The sequence below is a fragment of the Urocitellus parryii genome, chromosome 6, assembly GCF_045843805.1.
Source record: "Urocitellus parryii isolate mUroPar1 chromosome 6, mUroPar1.hap1, whole genome shotgun sequence".
NCBI lineage: Eukaryota > Metazoa > Chordata > Mammalia > Rodentia > Sciuridae > Urocitellus > Urocitellus parryii.
In genome coordinates this window covers 130,814,008-130,840,056 of record NC_135536.1, presented here as the reverse complement: position 1 = coordinate 130,840,056, position 26,049 = coordinate 130,814,008, and the positions used below count along the sequence as shown (strand labels likewise).

The window sequence follows — 26,049 nt, the reverse complement described above, 5'->3', positions numbered from 1 at the left end:
TTGTCTCTTGTGATTGCCCATTCCAACCCAATCTCCTCCTTAGATATAGCCACTGTTAACCTTTTGGTATGAATACTCTCATATGTATTTATGTACACATACATACACACACAGTTTTAAGATTTTTTTCTGTTTTATAAATGTAACATCAACTTAGGCATATTGTTACACAGTTTGATTTTTAAAATATTACTATTTCTTGGAGTTATTTTCATTCCTTGCATATAGATCTATCACTTTTTAATGAGTTCATAGTTTTTTATTATACATACACTATATCCCTATTAATTAACCTAGTTTTTTTTTTAAATTTACTAATATGAATACCTTTTATCTTCCTCCATATTCTGATAAGCAAGTCTTTCTAGGAAATGAAATTGCTGATTTAGGCTCATTGCTGTATTATGCACATTTTAAGTGACAGTAGATAATTGCCTAAATTACCTACATGACCTTTACTATTCGAATACCTGCTTCCTAATGCCCATGTAATTACACTTCCATTTCTTCTGAGCACTCAAGAATTAAAAAATGGCATTCAATTTTAGCTTGTCTTTCCATAATTACAAGTGAGATTGAATATTTTTTCTCTAATTCATCATTTGTTTTCCTTATGTCTGAATTACTTATGTCATTTTTTAGGTAGTTTATGTTAGTGATTTGTATGGATTCTTTAATATTTACAATTTTTTTCCCTCTTTGTCACTTATCTTTAAATCTTGTTTATTAAGTGTTTTATCTATTTATTGGTTTTGTTGCTGTGATTTGCTTTGTTCATTTTTTTGAGTATACAGAAGCTCTATTTTGATGTAGTCAAATTTATCAATATTTTACTTATGATTTTTACATTTTGTGTATACTTACGATTTTTGCATTTTATGCCATTGAGAAAAGTCTTTCTGACACCAAAGTTATTCTGCTGTAGTTTTCTGTGACTTAAAATCTCCTCTGGATACTTAAATGCTAATCATTTGGATTTTGTAAATTAAAATAAACTGCCAAACTATCAGAATGGCTGTGTGAGTTTGCATTCCCACCAGCCATGTATGAGTGATACAGTTACTTCACATACACACCAGCATTTGGGGTTGTTACCATTTTTAATTGTAGTTCCTTTGACTAATGATGTTGAACATTTCTTCATTTGCTTATTTACCATTTGAAGGTCCCCTTTGATGAAATTTCTTTTCATATCTTTGCCTGTTTTCTACTTAGATTATTTGTATTTTTACTGATGAGATTTGAGAATTCTCTCTACATTCTAAATGTAGTGGGGTTTTTTGGTTATGAAAGTGGTTTGCAAATATATTCCTTCACTCTGCAGCTTACATTTTATTATCTTAACAGGGTTTTTCACAGATCAAAAGTTTTTAATTTGGATGAAATCCAAGTTATCCGTTTCTTCTGCTATTTGTTCTTGATATGAAACTAAGAATTCTTTGCCTTGCTTAGTGTAAGATCTTCTCCTATGTTTTTTCTCAAATTCATGACCGATTTTGAGGTAGGGTTTGTATGTGACATGTGGCTTGAGGTTCATTTATTCTGTTGTTGGGTGTCTGGTTGTTCTTCCATAGCACACCCAATCCAGAAAACCATCAGTCTGAATTTTCTTCCACCACTACACTCCCTTTAAAGTTCCTTTTTTTAATGAAAAATAACAATTCTCAGGGGTTGGGGCTGTGGCTTAGTGGTGGAGTGTGCTTGCCTCGCATGTGTGAGGCGCTAGGTTCGATCCTCAGCACCACATAAAAATAAGTGAAGATACTCTATGTTCATCTACAACTAAATTAAAAAATAACAATTCTCAGAATAATATGTACATGTAGTTTTTAAAATAAAATGGTACCACAAAGCTTCTATTTATGAAAATCAGTAGTCTCCCTCTCTACTCCTCTGCCAAGGCTTATTTCCACTCTCAGAGGAAACCACCTTCAACTCTCCACTGTTTGGTATTTAACTCCATTGTTCTAAACAAAATGTTATTTGCTGATTTTTCAGTTTTGGGTCACAAATAATGATTTCCTACTAAAGAAGATAAGCATTCAACTTGCTCTCCTTTGGTCTCCCATATACACCCCCTCTTCCAGCTTACTTAAAATCACCATTTTTTGTCAAATAAATATTTATTACATAATGATCATTTTCATCATGCAGAAGTATTAAAATCCACCCCTCTCATTTCCCCTGCTGTTATTTTACATGCAGTTGCTGCTATCTCTGAATGAAGACCTGGGCAGTCCCCAAGACTTTTCTGATTATATCTAGGTCACATGAGTTCTCCAGTCACTTCACTGTATAAGTGAAAGTTTGCACAGTGGCCCAATTGCTAAGACCTGTATAGTAACCAAAGTTAAAATCTCTAATATACTATTTCAGTGGCAAGCTAGATATCAGGGCAGGGATGGTATTAGGCTTCTTTGTTTCATCTACCCCTTCTGTTCTTGAATCTCTAGAGAACTTCATGCTCTTTGAGGGCACTTTTAAATAAATCTCCCTCCTACCCTAACCTCTCTCTTTCTCTCAGAAGAATATGCAAATTCCAGCTCCTCCATGCTCTCTCCATAACTTCTCTGAATTTTTTTTCTAATCTTTGTTACGTGATCTGGTTGTGCCACAGGTGTGAGTTAGGGTTAAGAGTAATAAAAACGTTCCCCCCATCACTTCTGTTTGTTTCAAGTTCTCAGGGTGATCTTCTGCACACCAAGCTTTAAAAACAGTTCTGAAGCCTCAGCCCAAACCTCCATTTTTATGTTCTGTAACAATGACTACAATGCCATGTGCATAAAAATAATATGCACAGCATCATTACTGAGGGACTAGGGCTCTACTTTCATTCTTATTCGACTTCCTGCTTCTTGCTTGTCATAGCTTTCTAAGTCTTGACATCAGGTCCTGTTAATCCTCTAACTTTGGTCTTCTTTTTCAGTCAAATCTGGGTTAGCTATTCTAGTTCCTTTGCATTTTTTTGAGAATTTTAAGATCATCTTTTCAATTTTTTTAAAGCACATTTGAATTTTGATTTATATTGGGTTGACTCTCTGATCCCTTAAGAAAAAATCAGTAGTTTAATAAAATTGAATGTTCCAATCTTGAACACTTTGGCCTTTATTATTTTATCGCTTCTGCTTGCTTTGAGTTTAATTTGCTCTTTTTCTGTTCCAGGATACCACCTAACATTTAGTAGTTTGTCACATTAGGCCCCTCTTGGCTGTGACAATTTCTAAGACTTTCTTGGTTTTAAACGAGCTTGACCATTTGGGAGAGTACTATTCAGGGATTTTGAGGTTGATTTAGTGTTATTCATGGTCTGAATGAGATTGTGAGTCTGGGTTCCTCACCACAGTGTATCAGGTTGTCTAGGTGACTGAGCACTGTGGATGCCCATCTGGATCAGCTGGCTAAGGATGCCCATCTGGATCAGCTGGCTAAAGCTTCTCCTTTTCTTCTCTAAGGAAAAGTTTTAAATTACAGATGCGACATTTTAAAAATAGATACAGGGATATCAATGTTACCAGGTTCTTGAGAAAGTTTGTCTCTTTCAAGGAATTTGTCCATAAACCTAAGTTGTCAGTTAGGCATAAAGTTCTTCCAGTTATTCTCTTATTATCCTTTTAAGATATGCAGAATTTGTGGAGGTGTCACCTCTCTCATCCATTGCTGATACTGCTTATTGGTAGTTTCTTTCCTTTTTTTCTTAATCATCTCATTTTGGCTATGAATTTCTTAATTTTCCATTTTTTTGTCAGTGTTTTTTCTCTCATGTTTACTATATTCCGTTTTGGTTCTACTTTGATCTTTATTATTTCATTGCTTCTGCTTACTTTGGGTTTAATTTGCTCTTTTTCTAGTTTCTTATAATAGACACTAAGGTCTTTGAGTCTGTTCTTCTTTTCTAATAATCGTATGTGTTTACTGCTATCAATTCCCCTCTGAGTACTACTTTAGTTGTATCTCATGATTCAGATATGTTGTGGTTTTATTTTCATTCTCTTTGAAACCCTTTATAATTTTATTTTTCAAATCTCTTTAACCTATGATTTCTTTTGAAGTATTTCATTTCCACATATGTGGTCTTTTTCAGATATCTTTCTGTTTGAGACTTCAGATAAACTCTATTTTGTTCAAATAACATATTTTGTATGAATTGTACCCTTTAAATTATTTTGCTTTATGGCCCAGAATATAATTCGTTTTGGTAAATGTGCTGTGTGCACTTGAAAATGTGTGTATTATATTTTCTTTGGTGGAGTGTTCTATAAATGTCAGTTAGATCAACTTCTTAGTGTTGTTCAATTCTTCTATATCTTCTGATTTGTTGCAGTCTGTTTTTTTCCTATAATTTTTGGGTAAAAAGAGTATTGAAATCTCTAATGGTAGTGCTGGACCTATCCATGTTTCTTCGCAATTGAATCAAATATGGGAAGACCGGTTACATTCCCTTCTCCTTCCTCCTTCTTGTTGACCCTTTAATCTAATTACTCATATTGCTTTTAAACCTGGAAATATTTTTTAAAGCCTTAAATATACTTCTCTATTTCCTTGATTTTTTTCCCTTTTTAACTCCCATTAGATATTGGCTCTTTTGATTCTTCCTCTGTGTCTCAGTGTCCTATCCCTTCTTTCCTCATCTCTGCCCTCAGAGGAAATTTCATTATATCATTTTATTCTTTGCTGATACCATTCATTTATTTAGCATATCTACTCAGTTTCTTACCTCTATCATATTAGTTTCCCCACTACAAACTATGTGGCTTAAATTAATACACATTTATCATCCATTTTAAAGCTGTGTGGACCACAGGGCCTAAAATTCAGGAGCTGATGCAAGAGGAGAATCCATTTCTTACCTTTCCCACCTTCTGGAGGCTCTGTGTTCCTTGGCTTCTGGCCCCTTGCTCCATCTTTTTAGCTGGTGGCATGACATCTTCACATCTGCCTCTAGCCTTGTTTTTTTTTTAATTTTTTTTAGTTGTAGTTGGGCCCAATACCTTTATTTTATTTTTAAATTTATTTTATGTGATGCTGAGGTTGGATCCCAGTGCTCACACATACTAGGTGAATGTTCTGCCGCTGATCCACAATCCCACCCCTCCAGCCTCATTTTTCACAGTTGCAAGTTCTTTTCTGAGTCTGATCCTCTTGCTTCCCTCTTATAAGGCCCCTTTTGATTATATTAAGTCCACACACATAATTGTATGACTATAAGTGCCCACCCACATAATTCAAGGTAATCTATCTATATCAAGATCTGTAAGCCAGGTGTGATAGCTGTATTCCCAGCAACTCAAGAGACTGAGGCAGGAAGATTGCAAGTTTGAGGCCAGTCTCTGCAACTTAATGATTCCCTGACTCAAAATAAAAAAATAAAAAGAGCTGGGGGTTTAGCTCAATGGTAGAGCAACCCTGGATCAATCCCTGGTACCAAAAAAAAAGAAAAGAAAAGTTGAAAGATTCTCTTTTGCCACATGAGATACCATATTCATAGATTTCAAGGATTAGGAGGAGGAGAGAAAGGCATTTTTGGGTTCCCACCATATATATATTCAAATTTCTAAAATTTTAACCTTATGAGTAATTAGATCCTTCAGATCCTTTTTAGAATATTAATTACAATTTTAAGAAGTCTCTATTTTTGTAATATATTAAATTTTATCTCCTTGAGTGTTTGTTTAGATCTGCCATCTCTTTTTTTCTTTTAGAGAGGGAGATAGAGAATTTTAATATTTATTTATTTTTTTAGTTTTTGGCGGACACAACATCTTTGTTTTGTATGTGGTGCTGAGTATCCAACCTGGGCTGCACGCATGCCAGGCAAGCGTGCTACCACTTGAGCCACATCCCCAGCCCTCTGCCATCTCTTTTATGAAGTTTTTTCTCATCCAATGTTGTTAATTCTTGGCTCTATATGAATATTTTATTTGAGATTCCTTTCTAGTTGGCCTCCCATGGTAAAGGGGGATTAAGTGATTCTCAGCTTATTAAATACTGGTTTCTGGTTTTCAGGATGTTTCCATCACCCATAGTATTGCCCTGATATCCTATTTTGGGTCACCATATTCAATACTCCTTCCTGAAAGCAGATGTCTGGGCTCCCAGGCACACAACACAAGCCCAGGAAGGGAGGACTTACCTGGCTCCTTTTCTTTCAGAGTGCCACAATAGCTACCCAGCTACCAGTATGCATTTATTCTGAGCTTTGGCATCTGATTGCATTTTTCTGCTTTTAAATTAATGTCAGCATAAATATCTTGAATCACATTATAAGAATATTCTTTTTTTAATTCTGTTTCAGTCATTCTGATGTAAAGTCATAGTTTTGTGATGAAATGTTATTAATGTCCAATTTTAACAGAAGATAGAGACCTCAGGTTAAAAACCTTTTTCAGGCAAGAGTCCTAACTTGAATTGAATTAAATCCCCCCTTTTCCATCATAATTGTTTTCATATAGTCTTTTTATAGCATGTGGTGCTAGTTTTCAATTTACATTTTTGACATAATGTTTCCTTTAAAGTTATTTTAGTTAAATTTATTTCTTTAAAAATAATCAAGAGGATATTCAGATATAGTTCTCTGAAGACTTCTTTTATATTATATTAGGGTGACACTAATTTCTGTATCAAAAAAAAAAGAAAAAGAAAAAAGAAAAACTCAAGTGCAGTATGAAACAGCATAAATTTTTCTTACTCGTGCAACAGTCCAGGGAGAATATTCCAAAAGGATGGGTGATTCTTGTCCCCAGACCTGCTCAGGGGCCCAGGTGGATAGATGCTCTGGCATCCTTATCATGTGATTTCCAAGTTGTTGTCGCTCCAGCCAGCAAGAAGGGGGTAAAAACCAAAATATGTAGGCTAGACACTTCATCCTAAGCTAGCAAGGTGGAAATGATACACTCAACAGTCCAGGGACAAGAGCTCAACCAAATAGTTGCATGTAGTGGCAAAGCAGCCTGGGAAATGTGATCTCTAGCTGGGTGGTCACTACCCAGTTCAAGTTAGGACTCTTGCCTGCAAAAGGTTTTTAACCTGAGGTCTATCCTACTACATATCAGTCTGTTCATACTACAATAACGAAATATTTGAGAGTGGGAAACTTAAAAGCAACAGGATTTATTGCATACCTTTCTGGAGGCTGGCAAATCCAAGACCAAAGTGTTGGCTGATTTAGTGTCTTCTGAGGCCCATTCCTCACAGATGGCACCTTCTAGCTCTATCCTCACACTGCAGAAGGGACAAACTAGCTTCCTTGGACTTCTTTCATAGGCACTAATCTTATTCATGAGGGCTGTTTTTATGACCTACTCACCTCTGAAGGCCCCAACGCTTAATACTTTCTCATCAGGGATTAGATTTCACCAATTTCATCTGGGGCAGATGCGAACATTCAGACAATGGAAAATGGGAATACACAGCAGAAACAAGTCCATAACAATGATGGATCCTGCTGGACAGAAATTGCCAAGGACCCCCTACCCTGGCAGTGAAGGAAGTATCTTGACTAGATGGTGACTCTGCTGCCTTAGGGGAGAGTTCCTATCTTGTCCTTCACTCTGTGGGCCCCTACATTGCCCCCTTCTTAATCTTTCATATCTTCTGAGTCCACATATGAGGTAGTCTTTGGAAAGTTGCCTTCTTTATGATTTGGGCTTGTGAATTCCTTAATGTCCAATAGATGCAGATATTTTCTGGTTAAGCTTGTTTCCCCTTAGTTTGATTCTATCAGAAACATATGGAGCTACAATCTGCTTTCAGGCAGGTCTGTTTTCCCATAATTGACCTCAAGGTCCTTTCTTTCTGTTTTCCTTTCTTCCTTCCTTCCTTCTTTCCTTCCTCCTCCTCCTCCTCCTCCTCCTCCTCCTCCTCCTCCTCCTCCTCCTCCTTCTTCTTCTTCTTTCTTCTTCTTTCTTCTTCTTCCCTCTTTTTTGGTACCAAGTGTTGAACCCAGGGATTCAATAGTGAACTGTATCCCCAGCCCTTTTAATATTGTATTTTGAAGCAAGATCTCGATGAGTTGCTTAGGGCCTTTAAGTTGCTGAGACTGACTTTTGAACATGAGATCCTCCTGCTTCAGCCACCTGAGGCATTAGGATTTCAGGCATGCACCACCACACCCCGCTCAAAATCCTTTCTTAGACATAGTTCTTAAGACAGGTTACTTTTCTTCCTTTCTTATCAATCCCATGCCTTCCCCTCTCAAGTTATGGAGGTTACCTCTAGGGCATCCAAAACCACAGAACTGAGCAGGAGGCAATAACTTTAATTTTTGAGGTAGAGTTGTGTTTCTTTGGTTTAGGGAGGTCCCTGAGAATTATTTGGAATAGCAATCTGCTGATGTTCTGTTCTTTGGGGGCACAGAAGCAGTTACTGTTGTTTCTAATGTGCTGATCCCAACCTCAGATTATTATGGTCTTCCTTCATTTACTTGCAAACTGGGCAGTTTTTATCCTTCTTACACTAACTTGTTAGATCTAGTTAAGGAGTCTAACAGTAACTTTTTGGTTTTGTTCATCTTTTTTCTTCGGAGATACTGGTATGTGCTCTGGTTTCAAAGGTTATCAAGGACAAATATTTGATTATGAAACCTAATAAGAGTTTACTGGATTCTATACCTGTTAAATTTATTTCTTCTTTATTACTTCTGGCCCTCTAAATCAGTACTACTAATTTTAGGTGTTACTATGGCAACCCCACACTCCTGGTACCAGTTTCTCTATTGGTAGCTACCATTCTCGGGATACTCAAGAAGGTAGTGTTCAAACAGGACAGAAATGAAGAATGGAAGTCCAGGGCCAGAGGTATCCTCCAAAGGAAATAAGCCAGAAGTGGTTCACGTCACTTCTACTCTCATCTCATTGGCAATGGCTTGGTCATATAACTCATCAAACTGCAAAGGCTGGGGAGAGGTGAGCTGGAAATTCATATCCTACCTACAATTATATTACTATTGAAGAAAGGAAGAGTGGGTTTTGTTGGCCAGCTTGCAATCTCTACCACATACATTTACTACAGACTTATTGTGGAAGAAAATGTCTATTTTGTGACTCAGTGTCCTCTACAAGATCTCGTAAATTCATTTCTGTTGGAGTGTGGTACATGGTACAATCTCACAGACAAGGTAGGAATATACATTAGGATAAACTAGGGATGGGAAGATTTTTTTTTTTTTGGTACAGTGCCAGATAGTAAATATTTTAGGCATTATTTTCTCTATTGGGCAATATTGTTTCTATTGCAGCTAGTTGAGTCTGTTGTAACACACAAAAATGTTCATAGACAACATATAAGTGAATGGGCATAGCTGTGTTCCTTTAAATTGTTATTTGGTTCTCAGGCCATAGTTTGCCAGATCCTGATATGACTCGCTGCAAAATCAACTTGGCAATGTCTACCAAATGTTTCCATACTCCCAGTAGCTTCATTCCTGGAAATGTATCCTAAAAGAAATAATTTAAGCAAAGCATCCTCCTTTATATCTGTATAGAAACTGTCTAAACAAACAAAAAGTTGTGAGAACAGCCTAATAACCAACATTTATTTGTCAATAGTAGGATACTGGTTAAGAGATTGTGGTATACAAAATGAGATATCCTGCATCTATTTAAACGTATTAATAAGTAGAATATGAAGAAACATAAGATGTTGATAGTAAGTAGAAAAGAAAGATGAAAAATTGTAAGTAATCTATGATTATAACTTTGTGAACATGTATCTGTATGAAGATTAGTCTAAAGATAGGATTATGGAATTTTTTTTCTCAAGATATTATTCAAATTATATTTTAATAAGAATATTGCATAAAAATGTATTTACTAGTGGGAAAAGTTGATGGCTTTGAACAGGAGGTATACTTCCTTCTTTATAGAAGTATGTGCCCCACTGTATTCTCCATTTGCTCTAGCTACCAGGAAGCTCAATACCAGATGTAAGGTTCAAGCACAACACCATCTAAAGAACTGTAGCTAGTATTTTTGTCCTTCCTTTGATGGGGATGACCATATGTCCCACGTCCTTTGGGATAGTCCCAGCATATGCCTGTTGGTTCAGTGTAACTTTTAATCTCAAAAGTTATGTTATTTGGATGAAAATTATATTGTTTCCCTGCTTTTTACCTTTACCTTTACCTTTCTACTTCTATTCTAATAAAACTTTATCAGAATATGAAGATATTATTGTAAAATTTACTTACTTATTGTAAGTCACTTCAAATTTTTGTTTAGAAATAAGCTGGATATCAATAGACTAATTGAAAACTTTGGAAATGATTCCAGTGCCAGCCTCCGCACCCCAATATATTATATTCGAGTAGGAAGAACCCAGAACACCACCTAGGTGGGCCCAATTCTTGCTCTGCTCTCTCCATCTTTCATCTTGCATAAAACAAGGGTTCCATGCTTGAAGACAGGACCCCAGAACTAGAGTCAAGGGCCCAAGACATCATACTTGCACTTGGTACCAGAGAACTTGGCTGTATTTTGTGTTGGCCTTTTTGGCAGTGTAAAGAGTATTAAACTCTATAAAAATGAAAAGTTATTTGAATTAAAGCATTACTGAAAGCCATAAGCTCATAGCATTTGAGAGCCTAAAGTATGCCAGGTGTTATTATTTGATGCTTTATGTACCTAATATTTCATCCTCATAATGATACTGTAAAAAAGTGAAAACAATAAAAACAAAATAATAAATAATGATATAATGTTACTATGCTCAAATGCTCACTATGGGTTAAATAGTGTTCTAAATACTTTACATACATGTCTAGTGCTATTTTTATTCCCATTTTACATACAGACAAATAAGAATGCTCAGAGAGGTTAAGTGACATTTTATCAAGGTCACAGAGCCAGTAAGTAACAGAGATGGATGCTTTCCTATAGATATTTCATTTTATATCATTAAGAAGGAAGACTGGAGAATTTTACGAGATGTTCACGAGCACTAGGAATGATTTATTTCCAAGACTCATCATAGGGAATCTGTGGTCAGCACATGGTTGCAGAGGGATCATGCATCCAAATTGGAGGAAGAGAATACTGATAGCACAGTGAGTTCTCTGGCTTCTTCATCCAGGCAGTGCATGCCTGAGCTTTGTCCCTTCCTTCTTGGCCAGTAGCTCAGTCCCTAGGCAGATTAAGTTATTAGAAGGGTGTTGTTCAGCCAGGGATCACAGATGTGCAAAAGAAGGCTTGAAAGAAGCCTTCATGTCCAATAACTAGATTCACCCCTGCTACAGACTCTCCTGTGTGCCTTTGTTGGCCGTTTGCCTGTGCCTTTCCTGGGCCACCTCTTTGAAGTTTCCATTGGCAGAAGCTCTGAGTACCCATGTCACACACCTAGCATCGAGCTTCATTGATTTGTGGGTGGAATTTTTGAGTGTAAAGGAGTCCTGTAGTGTTTGTTTCTCAGGCGCAGTTTCAAAAGAAAATAACATTTTATAGCTTGCATTAATGGGAAATTACTTTCCATTAGGATTCTGAATGATTTGCACATAATGTTTATAAAGTAAAGGAAAAATGTCAAGCATTTCACTAACAATTTAAAGCAAAGCTCAAAAGACTGTGCCAGAAATGAATTCCAAGAACATTTTCTTCATCATTTCTTCTTTCTAGAGAAAAAAGTTTAGAGAGAGATGAAAGGACATGGGTCAATTAGGCAGAATGCATTGTGGGACTGAGATGGAATCTTTGATAATATCATTGCTAGGTAGTTTAAGGAATGAATAAAGTTTGCCAGAAATGGAGAAGGAGAGGAATCACAACTTGAAATGATGGATTGCAGACAAAATCCAAGTTCAGGCTCTGGCTAGGATATATGAGTGCCTGTCCAAGCTTGTGAGTATGAACTGTGCTGCTTTATCAGCATATGCTACCCCTGTCCCCAAAGAGAAAAGGAGGCCAAGGAAAGTCCTTGGGATGAAATGTGTGCCTGGGCAGTTCCAGAAAATTGTTGATTTTGAAGAAAACAGTGTAGGGACCTGTGACCTATGCTCAAGTATCTTCTCCATCTGTGCGGAATTTTTTTATCAGCCACCAGGTTGTCATTTTCTCAATTATGCATTAAAACATTGAAGAACGAGGGAGGTATATTTTACACATTTTATCAAGTCATATATTTATGAAGCATTTTCTTCTCCACTAATATTCCTAAAGAAGGTACCATTTTATTTTTAATTTTTAGTTGTAGATGGACACACAATACCTGTATTTTTATTTATTTATTTTTATGTGGCGCTAAGGATCAAACCCAGTGCCTTAAATGTGCCAGGCAAGTGCCCTACCACTGAGCCGTAGCCCAGAAGGTACCGTTTTATATGCTGACAACTTATATAATGACAGTGAAGGGTTAATAGACTATACACTTAGATCTACTTTAAAAATGTAGAAAAGGCTGAGATTCGTTAACAAATGTGCATTCCAAATGTGTGCTACAGGCATGTCAGAGTGAGGCAAAATAAATCTCTCAAATGACTTGTATTAAGACATTCTAACTCTCTTTAGGTATAAAAGAGACTTTTATAAATTTCTTAACACTTCGAAGCCTGCTCAGAAATAATTTCTAGAGCCTAAGTCATTCGTCTCATTGGTACAAAATCTCTAGGATTACGCTAAAAAATAAACATTGATTCAGAAGTGAAATGTGAGATTTAAAAATTAAAGAAGACGAGCACTTTGCAAATAGAAACATACCTTTTTTTTAAACCTACATTTCCAAAGAGGAAATTAAAATTTCACAGAGCAGTGAAAATGGAGTTTGTTCAGTCAGCAAGTTCTTACTTTTCTCCTCTTTTCTTTTCCTCATATTTTTTTCTCCTCCTTCCCTGCTTTCCCCCTCATCCACTAATGTAGACCATGTCGAGTGGTTCAGAATTCAGAGACAGGGTTATGGACAAGAGAGACACAAACATGTAGAAAGGAGTGGCACATTGTAGTTCAGACTCTCATACTCATTAGCTGTGTGACTTGGGTGAGTTCCTTAACATCTCTAGACTGATTTGAACTTGTACCCAAATGAAGGGATTAGACTTAATGAATTTTAATGTACTTTCCAACTCTTAATTCTGTGACTGCAATGTTCATCTTTTGTGAGTACTTAGAATTCTTAAAAATTGGAAAAGTGGTGGGGGCTGGGGTTGTGGCTCAGCAGTAGAGGGCTGCTTAGCCTGTGCGAGGTGCTGGGTTTGATCCTCAGCACCACATAAAAATAAATAAATAATAAAATTTATCATGTGCAACTACAACTAAAAATATTTTGAAAATTGGAGAAGTGTATAGGTTAAGTACTTAATGTTTTCTATATTTAAAAATATTTTTTAAAAATTAAAGTGTGAGCTGTGTTTACAATTGTTAATCAGTAGCCATTGATGAGGGAAATAAAGAAAGAGTCCTTTTATTTTCCAAACTGAAAGAAGATTTGAAGGGGAAAGTTTTTCTCACTGCAGAGAATTATTTCCCATAATTCTTCCAAATACTATGCAAAAGGAGTTTTTGAAAAGCTATACAGCTTAACTTCTAACTTAGCTGTAGAAGTTTTAGTATGACTTAGCTGAAATAGTTATATGATATGTCATCTCAAATGCTGAGTATCTATCTTAACATCTTAATATGTGTTTTGTAATAATATATTTAATCTTTGAATGAACATTTAAAATCCCATCATCTAAAATTATTCTATTCAATTATTTTTTGAAAATAGTATAGAAGTCAATATGTTTCCAGGGATTACAAACAGTATAGCCATGTAGCACAGTTCTAGGGAACTCCAGTTCGAATCCACATGAATGATAGCTTCTGGAGTTGTCCAGTGGGTGTGGCTACAAACTCTCCAGATTCTGGGAATGAGAGAATAAGAAAAGTGTAAGAAAATTGCACCGGCCTGGTAACAACACCAAGTCTCCCAGTCAGGAGCCTAACACAGAGAGGCAAGTCTCTAGCTTAGTAGGAATCATTTGCCCTGTCCAAAGTGGGTGACCAATAGTCTATAGCAGCTTTCCCTTGCCCAAGAATGTGGACCTAGAATAGCCAGTCTTTCTGCTTTTTTTCAAGAGGAGCCAGAAATCATATGTTTATGTGCAATCTCCTGATTTTTCCATATTGGCAACTAATCCACCTTGTTTAAAAGACATGGATCAGGCTAAACCAAAATATCACCTGCAAGCCAATTCCTGTGCCAGGGACCAGAAAACTACATCTGTCACTTCTCAGGAAGTTTTAATAAGTAAATGGGCTGCAGCTTCTGAGGTATCTGCCTGAGCCATCTCAGCATTCAAGTCAAGACTTTGTAGAATGAAGGGCACAAGCTCTACTAGTTAATCCAAAATAATATAACCAGTGTGAATGGTGGAGGATTGGTATTAAATTTAAAACAAATCACACATGCTTATTTTTATAGATTACAGTGATTAAACTTGAGTTCTATTGACAAGTAATTTCCATCAATCCTATTTCCTGTGGATAAGTACATCCTGTGGATGTTATTTCTAGAAAGACAGTTTATAGATTTTACTAGCTTTTCTCAGTAGTTTTCAACTTATACATCTTAGATTATGACTGAAAATTTGCAGATAAAGAAATTGGGGCCCAAAGATGACCTTATTCAGAGGTAGGACTCAGGGATCTCAAGTTTCTATCCAGTGCACTTTTACCATGGGCCCAAGTGGTATTTTAGAAATGGTAAACAAAATGGTTTTGTGGTATTTATTGGAACTATACAGCAATGTTGTGTATGGGTCAGCTAAAGAGAAAGAAAGTATGTATGTACTTGGCAAGTGTTCGAGAATGAGTCCAGAAGTAACCTTAAAAGTGCCAAATCAGTTCTTTGCCCCAACAAGGTAGGAGATGAATCATTTGGCCTGATGTCACAAGTATCCTTAAATGTCAGGGTGATCTTGCTTGTGGAACCAAAGCTTCCAGAAAGACACTTAGTTAGATTCTATTCTTGATTGGATGCTAACTCTACCCATTAATAGGTACCTTCCTTTTTGTTCTATAGTGCCCCTGGCAGTAGCATAAATAATAAGAAAAGACCTTTAAACTTCTGAGTATCAGACCAGGAAGTGAATGGAAAATGAGCCCACCCAGCCAGAAGGAGTGAAGGGGGGGGGGCATGGAGTTAGAGGGAAACCAAAATCCCAGCTCTGTCACTTCATACTTCTGGGTCTCAATTTTGTCATGTAAAGAATGAGGATTATGACTCCTATTGCAAAGGATTTTTCATATATATATATATATATATATATATACACACACACACACACACACACACACACACACACACATACCACACATATGTCTATATGTATATACACACATACATATATATGTATATATGTATATTTTTTAGTTGTAGATGAACACAATATCTTTATTTTTATTTATTTATTTCTATGTGGTGCTGAGGATCGAACTCATGCATGTGAGGCAAGCACTCTACCACTGAGCTACAATCCCAGCCCTGCAAAGGATTATTCTAAGGATTAAATTAGATCATGTAAGTTAGAGGTGCTGGGCATGGTACTTGCTACAAAGTAAGCACCCACAGTATAGCAGCTGTTAATGCTACATAATTGGTTATCTGATTTCCCAGCCTACAGCAGACTGGAACCAGCATATTAGAAAGGCCCAAGGGACTGCTTCGGGGAGGCCCACTGACAGCAGGAAAAAGTGACAGGTCGCAGCCTGACTACAAGGGAGGCAAGAGAAAAACTATAAAAAGCAGGAACAAAAACTCACAAGGCACAGCATTCTGGGGCAGTTACTAAAAGACACAGAGCCCTCCTCAGGTCAGTAGCTTCCTGGAGACTCCGTACCTTGTACTACAACAGGGACTCATGTTGACAGCAGTTGTGTGAATGACGTCTCTCTCCATCCCCTTTCTCCCTCCAAAGCAGGTGTGTATGTCGGGGGTCAGGTTTGCCTTTCAATAGGGATGCTCTGACCAAATGCTCCCAGGCCATGAGATTCCCAAAGTCAATGGCAGCAGAGAAGAGAAAGTCATGGGCTCCTTTGATGGTCTGAAAATAACTCAAGTTCAAGTACAATAAAAGAACTGTGATTTTTAGTGCTTTGGAGAGGAGGAGTCCCCTTGCCCCACTGACCTCTCCTACTTTCCCTTCTCTCATTAGAAATGAGAAAGCTTATAGATCCTGGCACAGGACAAAGAGAAGGAGAATGAATGAGAAGGCCAAGCTACACAAATGCCACTCCCTTAGTAGGATGCTGTCTCTATTCTAGTGTCTAACCCACCACTGGAGCAGACATTGCTTTAAATTGAAGCCTTAAGTGGCTCACTTTGATGAAGGAGCTCAGGCAGAGGAAGGCAGGACAGAGGAGAAGTCAAGAACACACCTCAAGGTGGAGTAGGACTAGGTGGGTCCTGGGCCAAAGCCCAGAGAATCAGGGTAGGATTTAGGTAGAGAATGTTCTTTTAGTAAAAGACACAGAGCCCTCCTCAGGGTAGCTGACCTGGCCTGGGAGCTCCCTTGGAAGTGCCCAGCTGAGGACCCAAAGACTCCTTCCAAGCCCAGCTGATGGACCTCTCCTTCGGCTGAAGAACAGAGAGGGGAAAACCTCACCCACTGATAGTTATCAGAAAGAGCACATGGCACAGTGATCAGGAGTGCAGACTCTGGACTGACAAGTTGGATCCCAGCACTGCTGTTTAATCATGTCGAACCTCAGTTTCTCTATCCCTTAAATTGGGGAATATGATGTTACCTAAACATGGGATTTCTCTGGAAATTAAATCCATTAATATCTGTGAGGTATTAAAACATTGCCTCTGCACATGGTAAACGCTGAAACTGAGAGGTATGACTTCATCCCCATAGCTGAGTGGCGCTGAGGAATGTGGTGTGGGATGACCACCACCTAAATAAAACGTGTTCAGTGCTGATATATGTGAGGAAGTCTTTGCAGCAGGGACTTGGGCAAAAAAGAATGAAGTTGTGGGGAGGACACTCAAAGAATTTTCCTGTAGTTAAAATAAGAGGGGACCCTATATTCTTAGAAACAGTTCCACGGGAGGGAAGTGAAATTTATTTTCATGAGAACATGGTTTCCCTTCCTATTGTGTTGCTGATAAAGTATTTATTGTCTAGTCATCTTAAAACCCTTGTGATAGGGTCTCTCTCTCCTTCTCTCTCTCTCTGTTAATGGTGTGGATCAAAGCTTGAATAATAAATATTTAACGGGGTCACTCCCTTTTCTCTGTTAAAATAATCTTTGTTTCAGTACTTTAACAAGGAAGACTGTGTTTTTCCCACCTCTTCTCTCCTGTTTCATTAAAGCCAGTTCTCAGGAGTAAGAGAAAATAAATATGGGCTCTTTGGGAGGGCAGGAGTGGGCTGCAGCCTCCTCTCTGGACGGCATAGGGTTGTGTGCCTCACTGGCTGTTTCTACAGCAGGGAGATCCACATGGGCCAGCGAGGTCTCATGTGCACTTTCTCAGTGGTTTTAGGAGCCAAGTCCTGTAGGTGAAAGAGCAGAAAGGTGGAGATGTATGAGGAACAGCCACAGGACTTGGGGGGAGCTGGGGACATAGAGAGAATGGGTTGTCAACAAAATGGGATGCAGAGTAGGGCTAATTGTTTTTAAAGGAAGTTTTGGGAAAGGTCCTGGCTTCTGGTAGTAGGAAGCCAGGCCCTGGGGCACCTTGCAGTGCTTATGTCTAATACAGTTTGAACGATCCCACTGAAGAGCCCCTTCTGCCTGGATTTGTGTTCCTTCCATGGTTGACTTCTTTCATATCAAGGGGAAATTCAGCCTCTATCACTCAGGTGGGCAGAAACTTTCTCTCAACTAAGCTGAACTTGCTCGTTCCTTTAAACCAATGGTGGTGGAAACAACTTAATCTTTTTTCCAGTTCTACTGTTGGCCAAAAAAGAAAAAATATTTTTTCCATTTCTTCTAATGGCAGAAAAAAAATAATCTTGCCTTTCAAGGTAATTCATTCTCTTCCAATAGAAAGCGTAGATGATGTATTTATTATTAAGTTGATTTAGGACTTAAACTCAGTTCATATCTGAAACTCCCTATCAGGGATGCTGGTTTTTCTCCTCCTCTTCATGTACACCAAGATGATGTTTGGGTGAGCCAGGGAGTTTGTGAAGTGCCATGGGTGGCTGGCAAGGAGGCTTATGTCCACAGCTGAGGTGACTTGACCCAGGAGGCCTGTGTCCACAGCTGAGGTGACTTGACCCAGGAGGCCTGGGTCTTGGGCTGGATTGTAGAAAGTCTACGTCCTGAGCCTGTATACCTGCCCACAGGTGGCCTCTGGCCTAACCAGCCCCTTGGCCTTTCCTCATCTCCTGCTGGCACTTGAGGGGATTTGTTCACCATTCATGGGAAGTGAAGGATGTGGCTCCCTCAGCCCTCTCTGCTTAATAAAACCACCCTAATATTTCTGCTGGGCACCGGGTTACCTTGTTGGTCCAGAGTGCTATGGGGAGCCTGTGTTCTCTCAGGTTCCGTTGGAGAGTGGGGCTTAAGACCATCTGGCTGGGGGTGAAATCCAGAGAGATCTCAACCATCTCACCTACCTTCTCTCACCAGGCCCTTTCCCCCTCTAGGAGGAACATATATCTCTTCTCTGAATGTCAGGAAACAGCCTTTCCCTCTCCATGGCTTGTAAAAATAACCTCTAGTCTCTGAGGCCTCCAAACTTTGGTTCTTAGAACCTAAAACTTCTTTCTTTTTCATAAAAACCTACCTGCTCTGCCTTGGTCTTCAACATTTCACAGCTGAAGTGGCATTATTTTGGAACTTAAAAGCCAAACATTACTGCTTTGTTCATGTCCAGGTTCTATACTCCCCCTCAAGGGAGACCATAGTTTTTTGGGTTGAGGGCCCCAGCATTGAATGATGTTTCAAAATATCATCCTGCTGTATATGTAATTTGGGTCAGCCAGTCTGAGCTCTGGCTGGCATGAATTTATCAAGTGCCTGTTGCTGCTAGGAATTGTGCTCAGTGTTGGGGCTGTGCAGATGTGTATGGAATCCAGGTACGTATGTGTCACTTGAGATGGGGAACTCTGGGGTCTTTCCACTTGGTGGTCTCCAGAGAGATATTGTATCTGGGGTTTATTTGTTGATGGAGTATAATATGAGTGCCAGTCTCGCTTTTGCTCTCAGAGTATCTAAGTGTTCAGGCTGGCAGTTGTCCCTTGCCTCGAATGATGAGGAATGTGTCTTTTCCCTGATATATTCAGTGAGTGCATGCAGTGTGCACATGTATGCACACCCAGGTGATTGGCTTGGATAAGTGCATGCCTGTATTTAGTATTTGTTTTGGTCATTGCTGGTGGCTTATATAATAATAGGAAGAAAAAATAGAGTTAGCCTCTTAGTGAGTGTGATAGTCCAGAAATATCTTAACAACCCTTGGCAGTGTCCTGGGTTATACAGGTGGCACTCTGGGGTCTGGACTGTGGTGTCTTGTTCTAGCTTCACCATTTGTCTGGGGTAGGCCATTGTGACTTCTTGAAACCATTTCCACTCTTCAAAAAGGGGAATCTGGGCACAGTGGCACATACCTGTAACTCTAGCTGCTCAGGAGGCTGAGGCAAGAGCATTACAAGTTGAAGGCCACCCTCAGCAACATAGGGAGACCCTGTTCTAAAAAAAAAAAAAAGGATTGGGAATGTAGCTAAGTGGTAGAGCACCCCTAGTGCTCTACCCAGGGTCTCCCAAAATTTAAAAAATAAAGGGGGTAGGTTCATGGAAGACTGCCAAATTCCCTTCTAGCATTAACATTCTATGTTCAAGGAAAAGCTTCTTGAGACTACCATGTGGTTTGGAACCTGACTAGTGTGTTAAAAACTGGTAGATGGAGAAATGCTAAAAGAATACTAACCATTTTTATATGCCACATTAAAATAGTTGTACATTAATAAAACTGACTTTACTTGGGGCTCAAATCGCCTTGGGTTTTCAACGTCTCACCCCTACCCACCCAGATAAATACTGTGTAGCCAAACACAAATGAAAAGTTTTATGTTGGAAACCCTCAGTTCCCCAATGTTTTGACATTGTTGAATGTTATTCTTTTTGAATTCAAAATAATGAACTGAGCCCTAGTATTTAAATCCTCCTATGCACAAACTCTCATCGTCAAGACAGAAGAAATAAACAGACTTAGGCTAGGATGAGGTCTCTCATGAAAGGAGCAATCCAAATGCTAGAAACATCAAAGAGGTCCTAGAAGTTAAGAGGCTGCCCTGCCTGTAGGTTGCCACATGGGTGTGAGCAGCCTGCTAGAGAGGAACAAGAGCCCTTCCCCACCACCTTTCCTTTCCCCTTCCGTTGAAGTTCCTCAACATTTCCAAGCTCTGGGAAAAGAACATGGAGGAAGGGGAGGGCCAATACACTGGTGATCCTCAACTTCCCCAGGACATTGGAAAGATCTGGAAAGTTTGAAAACATACTGCTATTCCAGTTCCATCGCCAGAGAATCTGATTTAGTTGATATGGTGTTCACCCCTTCAGAGGCCTGTTTAATATGCTACCTAGTTGAGAACTATTGCCTTCGAACGGCAGTGGGGAGCCTCCTAAATGTCCCCTGGGGAACTTCATCAATTAGAGCCCCTTGGGTGAATCTGGTCTCATGTATTCCCTCTCAAGTAGACATGGCCAGAGTGTTGATAAGGTTGTAGGCAGTTGGTGGAACTTGAGGACTTCCCTGTCAGTCACGAAAATGGGTGAAATGGACACTACTCAGTGAATTTCATGCCACTGAAACCAACATAAAGTCCTTGTCACAGCAGGAAAACTCCCCCCCTGGACCTTCCCTGGACCCTTCCCTTCCTCTCCCCACAATGCTGCTGACCCCTGTCCTTCTCCAGGACAAAGAGACTTCTCATTTGTTGAACCAGAAAAATACCCCAATTTCCTCTCTCCTTCTCTCTTTCTCTCTCTCTTTACTTGGATTGGTGAGGAAAGCCCATAATCTCTTGCAGAATTTGTTTCAGTTCTTGTTCGAAGTCTAAGGAGAAACAGGGTTTCATAATAATAGAAAAAAGGAAATAAAAATGGAAAGCATAAAATCGGAGAGCTGAAATAAGAAAAATGCATCAGATATTTCAGTTCTGGGAAAGGATTAAACCTTCTTCTTGAAGGATGAACACTGAAACTGCCATGGTCTTACTCTGGACTGTCACCCTCCTCTTCCTTTTCAGGTCTCTTTTTGCCTGTGTTGTGACTTAGAGGAGCATTAACATAGCTAGGCAGCTGCTGGTGGCGGGAGGCTTCCCTGACCTTCTCTTGGTTGACTTGGGTCCATCAATATGATGGTTTCCACGTAGACAGGTGTGAGCTTCTCTGAGATGGCCCTGTCTTCAGAGACAATCATGTCTCACTTTGACCTCAACTTTGGCCTCCATGTTCCCAGTCTCCTCCACGTGAGGCACCATCTCTCTTGGCCAGGGGCCCTCAGCTCCTGCCTGTGGCTCACTTTCCATTCCTTCACAGGTAATAGTGGCATTTCCTGAGATATTTGAAAGGCTACAGAGAACTGCTGTGGGGTGATGCCATCTCCTCCCATGACACACTAAGTCATTACCCTCAACCAAACTACAATGCATCTCTATTCAGTTTGAGGCATTTTTTCCCTAAGCTTCAAAATGTAAATATTTTAGAAAATGGAAAAATAAGAAATACTTAATTATTTTTAAAAAATTTTGTAGCTGTAGATGGACAGAATTAGGATTTATTTTGTTTATTTTTATGTGGTGCTAAGGATCAAACCCAGTGCCTCATGCATGCTAGGCAAGCACTCTGCCACTGAGTTACAGCCACAGCCCTGAAATACCTAATTTTTAAAAATAAAGCTAAAATCACTATGGAACCAATGCCTGATCAAAATTCAAAAACAAAATCATTTCACTTTTAAATACAGATACAAAAATCTTAAAATAGTAACAGGTTTAATCTAGTCATAGAATAAAAATTGTAGTATATGAACCAGCGTGGGTTATTTCAAGTGATCAGACATTTAAAAAATCTCCTAAAATTAATACTCAAAAGTATGTTTGAACAACCAAACTTAAAATGAGATTTTTGTGGGAAAAACTTGATACATTCATACTGAAGTTAATGCTTTTTCTGTTTCAAATTTCTGGATGCCTGTCAAAACAATAGAAACTCTATTCCTTGCCCCATCACCAGCACAAACAGCAAAAATGAAACAAACAAAAAATAGTAGATAAGCTAGGAATATGGATCAATATTTGTATTCTAATGGGCTCCTAATTTTTTTTAGAAAGTAATGATTGAATAATAAATTGATAGCAAATATCAAATATTTTAGAAAAATTAATGTTCTATGATCATCAAATCCCTTTCTAGGAATTTATCCTCAGGAAAATTATGCTTGTTTGTATGTGTATGTGTACATATAGGTATACACTATTTTGCAAAGAGTTAACTATGAAAGCCAAAAGAGAGTGAGAGAGAAGGAAGGAAGGAATGATGAAAGGAAGAGAGAGAAAGGAAAAGAAAAGAAATAAAAATCAAGGAAGGATCTCAAATATCCAACAATAGAGTCACATTAGTAAAGTTGACAGTTGGTCAGTAACTAAAAGTAACCCAGCAACACCTTACAATAGTTGTGTACAAGAAGATTCTTGAATGAAAACAACTATATGTTAATGTACATGTATAAATACATTCATGATGACACCTGGAATCTGAAAGCTTAACATTGGTTATTTCTAGGTTTGTGGGTTAGAGTTCTTCTTTAATGATTACCATTTTTTCCTTTTAGGAAAAAAAGCAAGCTGTTTTAAAATAGTCTGAGAACTCTAGGCTCCGTATGGTAACCTTGAGATGTAAGGCTGAACCTGTGAATATTCTGCCCATTCCCGCTCTGGCTCCTGGCTACCAGCTCTAAAACGTTCTCTCTGACCACCAGTTCTCTCAGGCATCTCTGCTCCTCTCTTTAACTTTCTCAACTTTGTCCTTTAACTGTTTCTATGTACCATCCAGTCTCCACAAAGAGGCTGTAAGCTCCCCATGGGGAGGGGTTGGCCTTGTCATTCTCCTGCCCCTCCCTTAGGGCTCCAGGCAGAGCTGAGTAGCAGCTCTGAGGAGATGGGCTTGGCATGCATCCTCTATCTGGGAGGACAAAGGAGACAGACACTGTGGCCCAGAGGTGTGCTCAGGCAGCTGGTGAAAGAGGCAGAGACCATGCTGCAGCACCCATGGACAGCAGGAAAGGAAGCCAAGACCCAATGTGCTCTCTAGAGGTGTCCACATTTCCAGTTTCCCATGGGTGATTGGTCATGTTAACCTGTATTTTTTTGTCTCCATATCATGCGGACAGGTTCTAACGTTCCCATGGACCAGCCCTGCTGTCGTGGTCTCTATGACTTTGAGCCAGAAAACCAAGGAGAATTAGGATTTAAAGAAGGGGACATCATTACATTAACCAATCAAATAGATGAAAACTGGTATGAAGGAATGATACGTGGGGAGTCCGGATTCTTCCCCATTAATTATGTCGAAGTCATTGTGCCTTTACCTCAGTAAACATGTTACTCAAACTCTGGACATACTTTCACAACTGAAATGAATTCACACCAATGTTCTCGCAGTGTGGTGTTCTGTGACATCCTTGCTCTCTGACCAACTTAATGACTTTTGTATGTGTGTTCTCTTTATAATGTATTTTGTATCAATTTAATCTGTATAAATGATTTTCTTGACTGAGCTATATGAAAATAGTTTTCTTCTTTGTTTACAGTCCTAAAAAGTCATTGGTTAAATGTGTGTGCTTCCTGTTGCTGAAAAAATAAATTTCACCCATTGCAGATATGTCAACAAGTTGCCTATATATTCCTTAACTGCAATGGAATGCGACATTTGAAACTAAGAACTGCTAAATATTTTGTTTCTTGACATTACTGATGGCATCTGGTCTTTCCTCCTTCATCACGTTTTAAGCTTACCTGTGACTCTCCCAATAAACATGACATATTGTGTTGGCAAAAGGCCTCAGTTATTTTTAATGTTGAATTAATTTTTAAGCACACTCTTCCAGCTGCAAAATCTTTCTGTGCCCATTGGTTGACCATCGGTCACAGTGTGGATGCTTAGGTAATTGCTTCTGACCAACATCAGTAAGGTTGAGAGTGATTCTGCACTTTCCACTGACTCAAACATGGTGTATCCTCCTTCCAATTGGGGGATGGAAACTCCTTCTACCTTCTTTAAAGTGTATTTATAAAAAAGCCTAACTCAAGCTTTGTTTGTTAAGCTTTGTCAAATATTGGGTAGGTTTTCTAAGTGTGTCCTCAAGATGTATCATGGGCAGGAGTTGGGTTGAGTGTTCAATTACATGACCACCTAGTGAACAGCCTTTGGCCTTGCCCAGGGTATGTGCTTGTCATGTGCTTTGACCTGATGAGTCAAAGTGGGCAGGTATATTCCCCTTTTACAGAGAAGGTGATTCAGTGAATGACTTTCCCAGAATCCAACAACCAAGTAGTGGCTGAGACAGAGCATAAGCTCAGATTGTTTGATATGCCTCATAACACACTTAAGTGTGCATCCAAGTCACTTAGAAGTGTACCCTTCCTGTTCATTGGTATTTGAAACAAATGTCAAGAGGCCAGATCAGTCATATAAGCCAGGTTTCCCAGTCTGAGTTCATGGTACATCACTGATTCATAACAGCAAGCTTTCCTACCAGCCAGTGACACCCTCCACCACACACACCCCTTATACAAAACACTTGTACATTTAGCATCTATGACTTATCACGAATTGAGTGCTTACTATGTGCCATGTGCTTTTCCAAGCATTCCATATGAATTTTGTCCTCATAAACCACTTTGCCATTTTGTCCTCATAAATCACCCTCTGAGGTAGACCTGATGCCCATTTTTTTCAGATAAGAAACTGAGATGATGAAAAGGTAAGTAACTTGTCCACAGGCACACAATTAAATGGCAGAGCTGGGTTTTATCCTCAGAAGTCTCTCTCTCCCATACCCATGATCTTTCCCCCATATCCTACCTCTTATCATATGGGTTTGTGCACATAAATTCACAAAGTAGCCTTTTTTAAAAAAAATATATATCCATCAGCTTCTTTAGCTGCCACATTAAAAACTACCAAAGGGAATGAGAAATCCAGGGCCATTCTCCATACATAATATACTTTGATAACCTGTTTGTGAAGTAAATAGTAACTGAAGCTAATTGAGAGATATAGATTAACTTCCAGGAATAACAAGTCAGCAATTTACACCAGATCATTTTAAAGCTATTAAAATAGCACTTGCATCAGTTGACTGGTATCTGCGGAAGAGGAGAGGCAATGATCATGAGCTGCCAATGAGATGGAAGTACTTGCTGTTGTCTTTCCCTGGCTTTTAGCTTCAGATAGTGTGCAAGATCCCATCTCCAGGAGACATCCATAGGCAGGGCCAGCAGGTAGTACCTTTAGCCTAGCTCCTGGCACTGGGTTTACACAACTCTGCTTCAGACCAGTTGTTAGAAAATTGCATTTTGGGCTCCAGCCTTAAAGTTTTCACAAATTTACATTCAGAAGTTCCCTGTACAACTCCCTTCACTTCTTTTTTCATCTTTAAGAGTCATGCACATTTTATCTTTTACTGTAAAATATATCCAGGACTTTTTAGGTGTCAAAGCAATTTCAAAATTCAAATGGCTTTATTTTTCTAATTCTAAATGTAGTACAGTTCTGTTGCAGAAAAAATTCAGAAGTATACAAAGTTATAAGAAGAAAGTGAAAATCGACTTTTATTCCATAACCTCAAATCATTACATTTGCTAACATTCTCATTATATCCTTCCAGATTTGCCCAAGCACACATAAATGGGCGTACATATCATGTTCTCAGCTTTTCATATTAATAATTGTAGAACCTAATTCTTATGGTTTATTGGAATGTGGTAATTTATTGTAAGGCTGTGTAACTTCTATAATTAATCTACTATTATTCAGTTCTAGTTTTCCTACATTATACGCAAAACTGAAACAAACAACTATGTTTGTTAAGTTAATATTTTTCTTATGATATATTTCTTAGTTTTTTTTT

General features: G+C 38.7%; 1 protein-coding gene across 2 annotated transcripts in view; it reads left to right on the top strand.

The window, feature by feature from the left end:
- Sh3gl3 (SH3 domain containing GRB2 like 3, endophilin A3) overlaps positions 1–23,513 on the top strand; it is a 50,644-nt gene extending 27,131 nt beyond the window's left edge. Inside the window, exons 6-9 of one of the 2 annotated variants that reach the window (XM_026388189.2) lie at positions 11,081–11,103; positions 20,217–20,228; positions 23,006–23,088; positions 23,308–23,513. In XM_026388189.2, coding sequence (XP_026243974.1) covers positions 11,081–11,103; positions 20,217–20,228; positions 23,006–23,088; positions 23,308–23,513 — 324 coding nt within the window. The remainder of the gene's footprint in view (positions 1–11,080; positions 11,104–20,216; positions 20,229–23,005; positions 23,089–23,307) is intronic. The other variant, XM_026388188.2, reaches the window with a different exon arrangement.
- Positions 23,514–26,049: the final 2,536 nt, after the last annotated feature.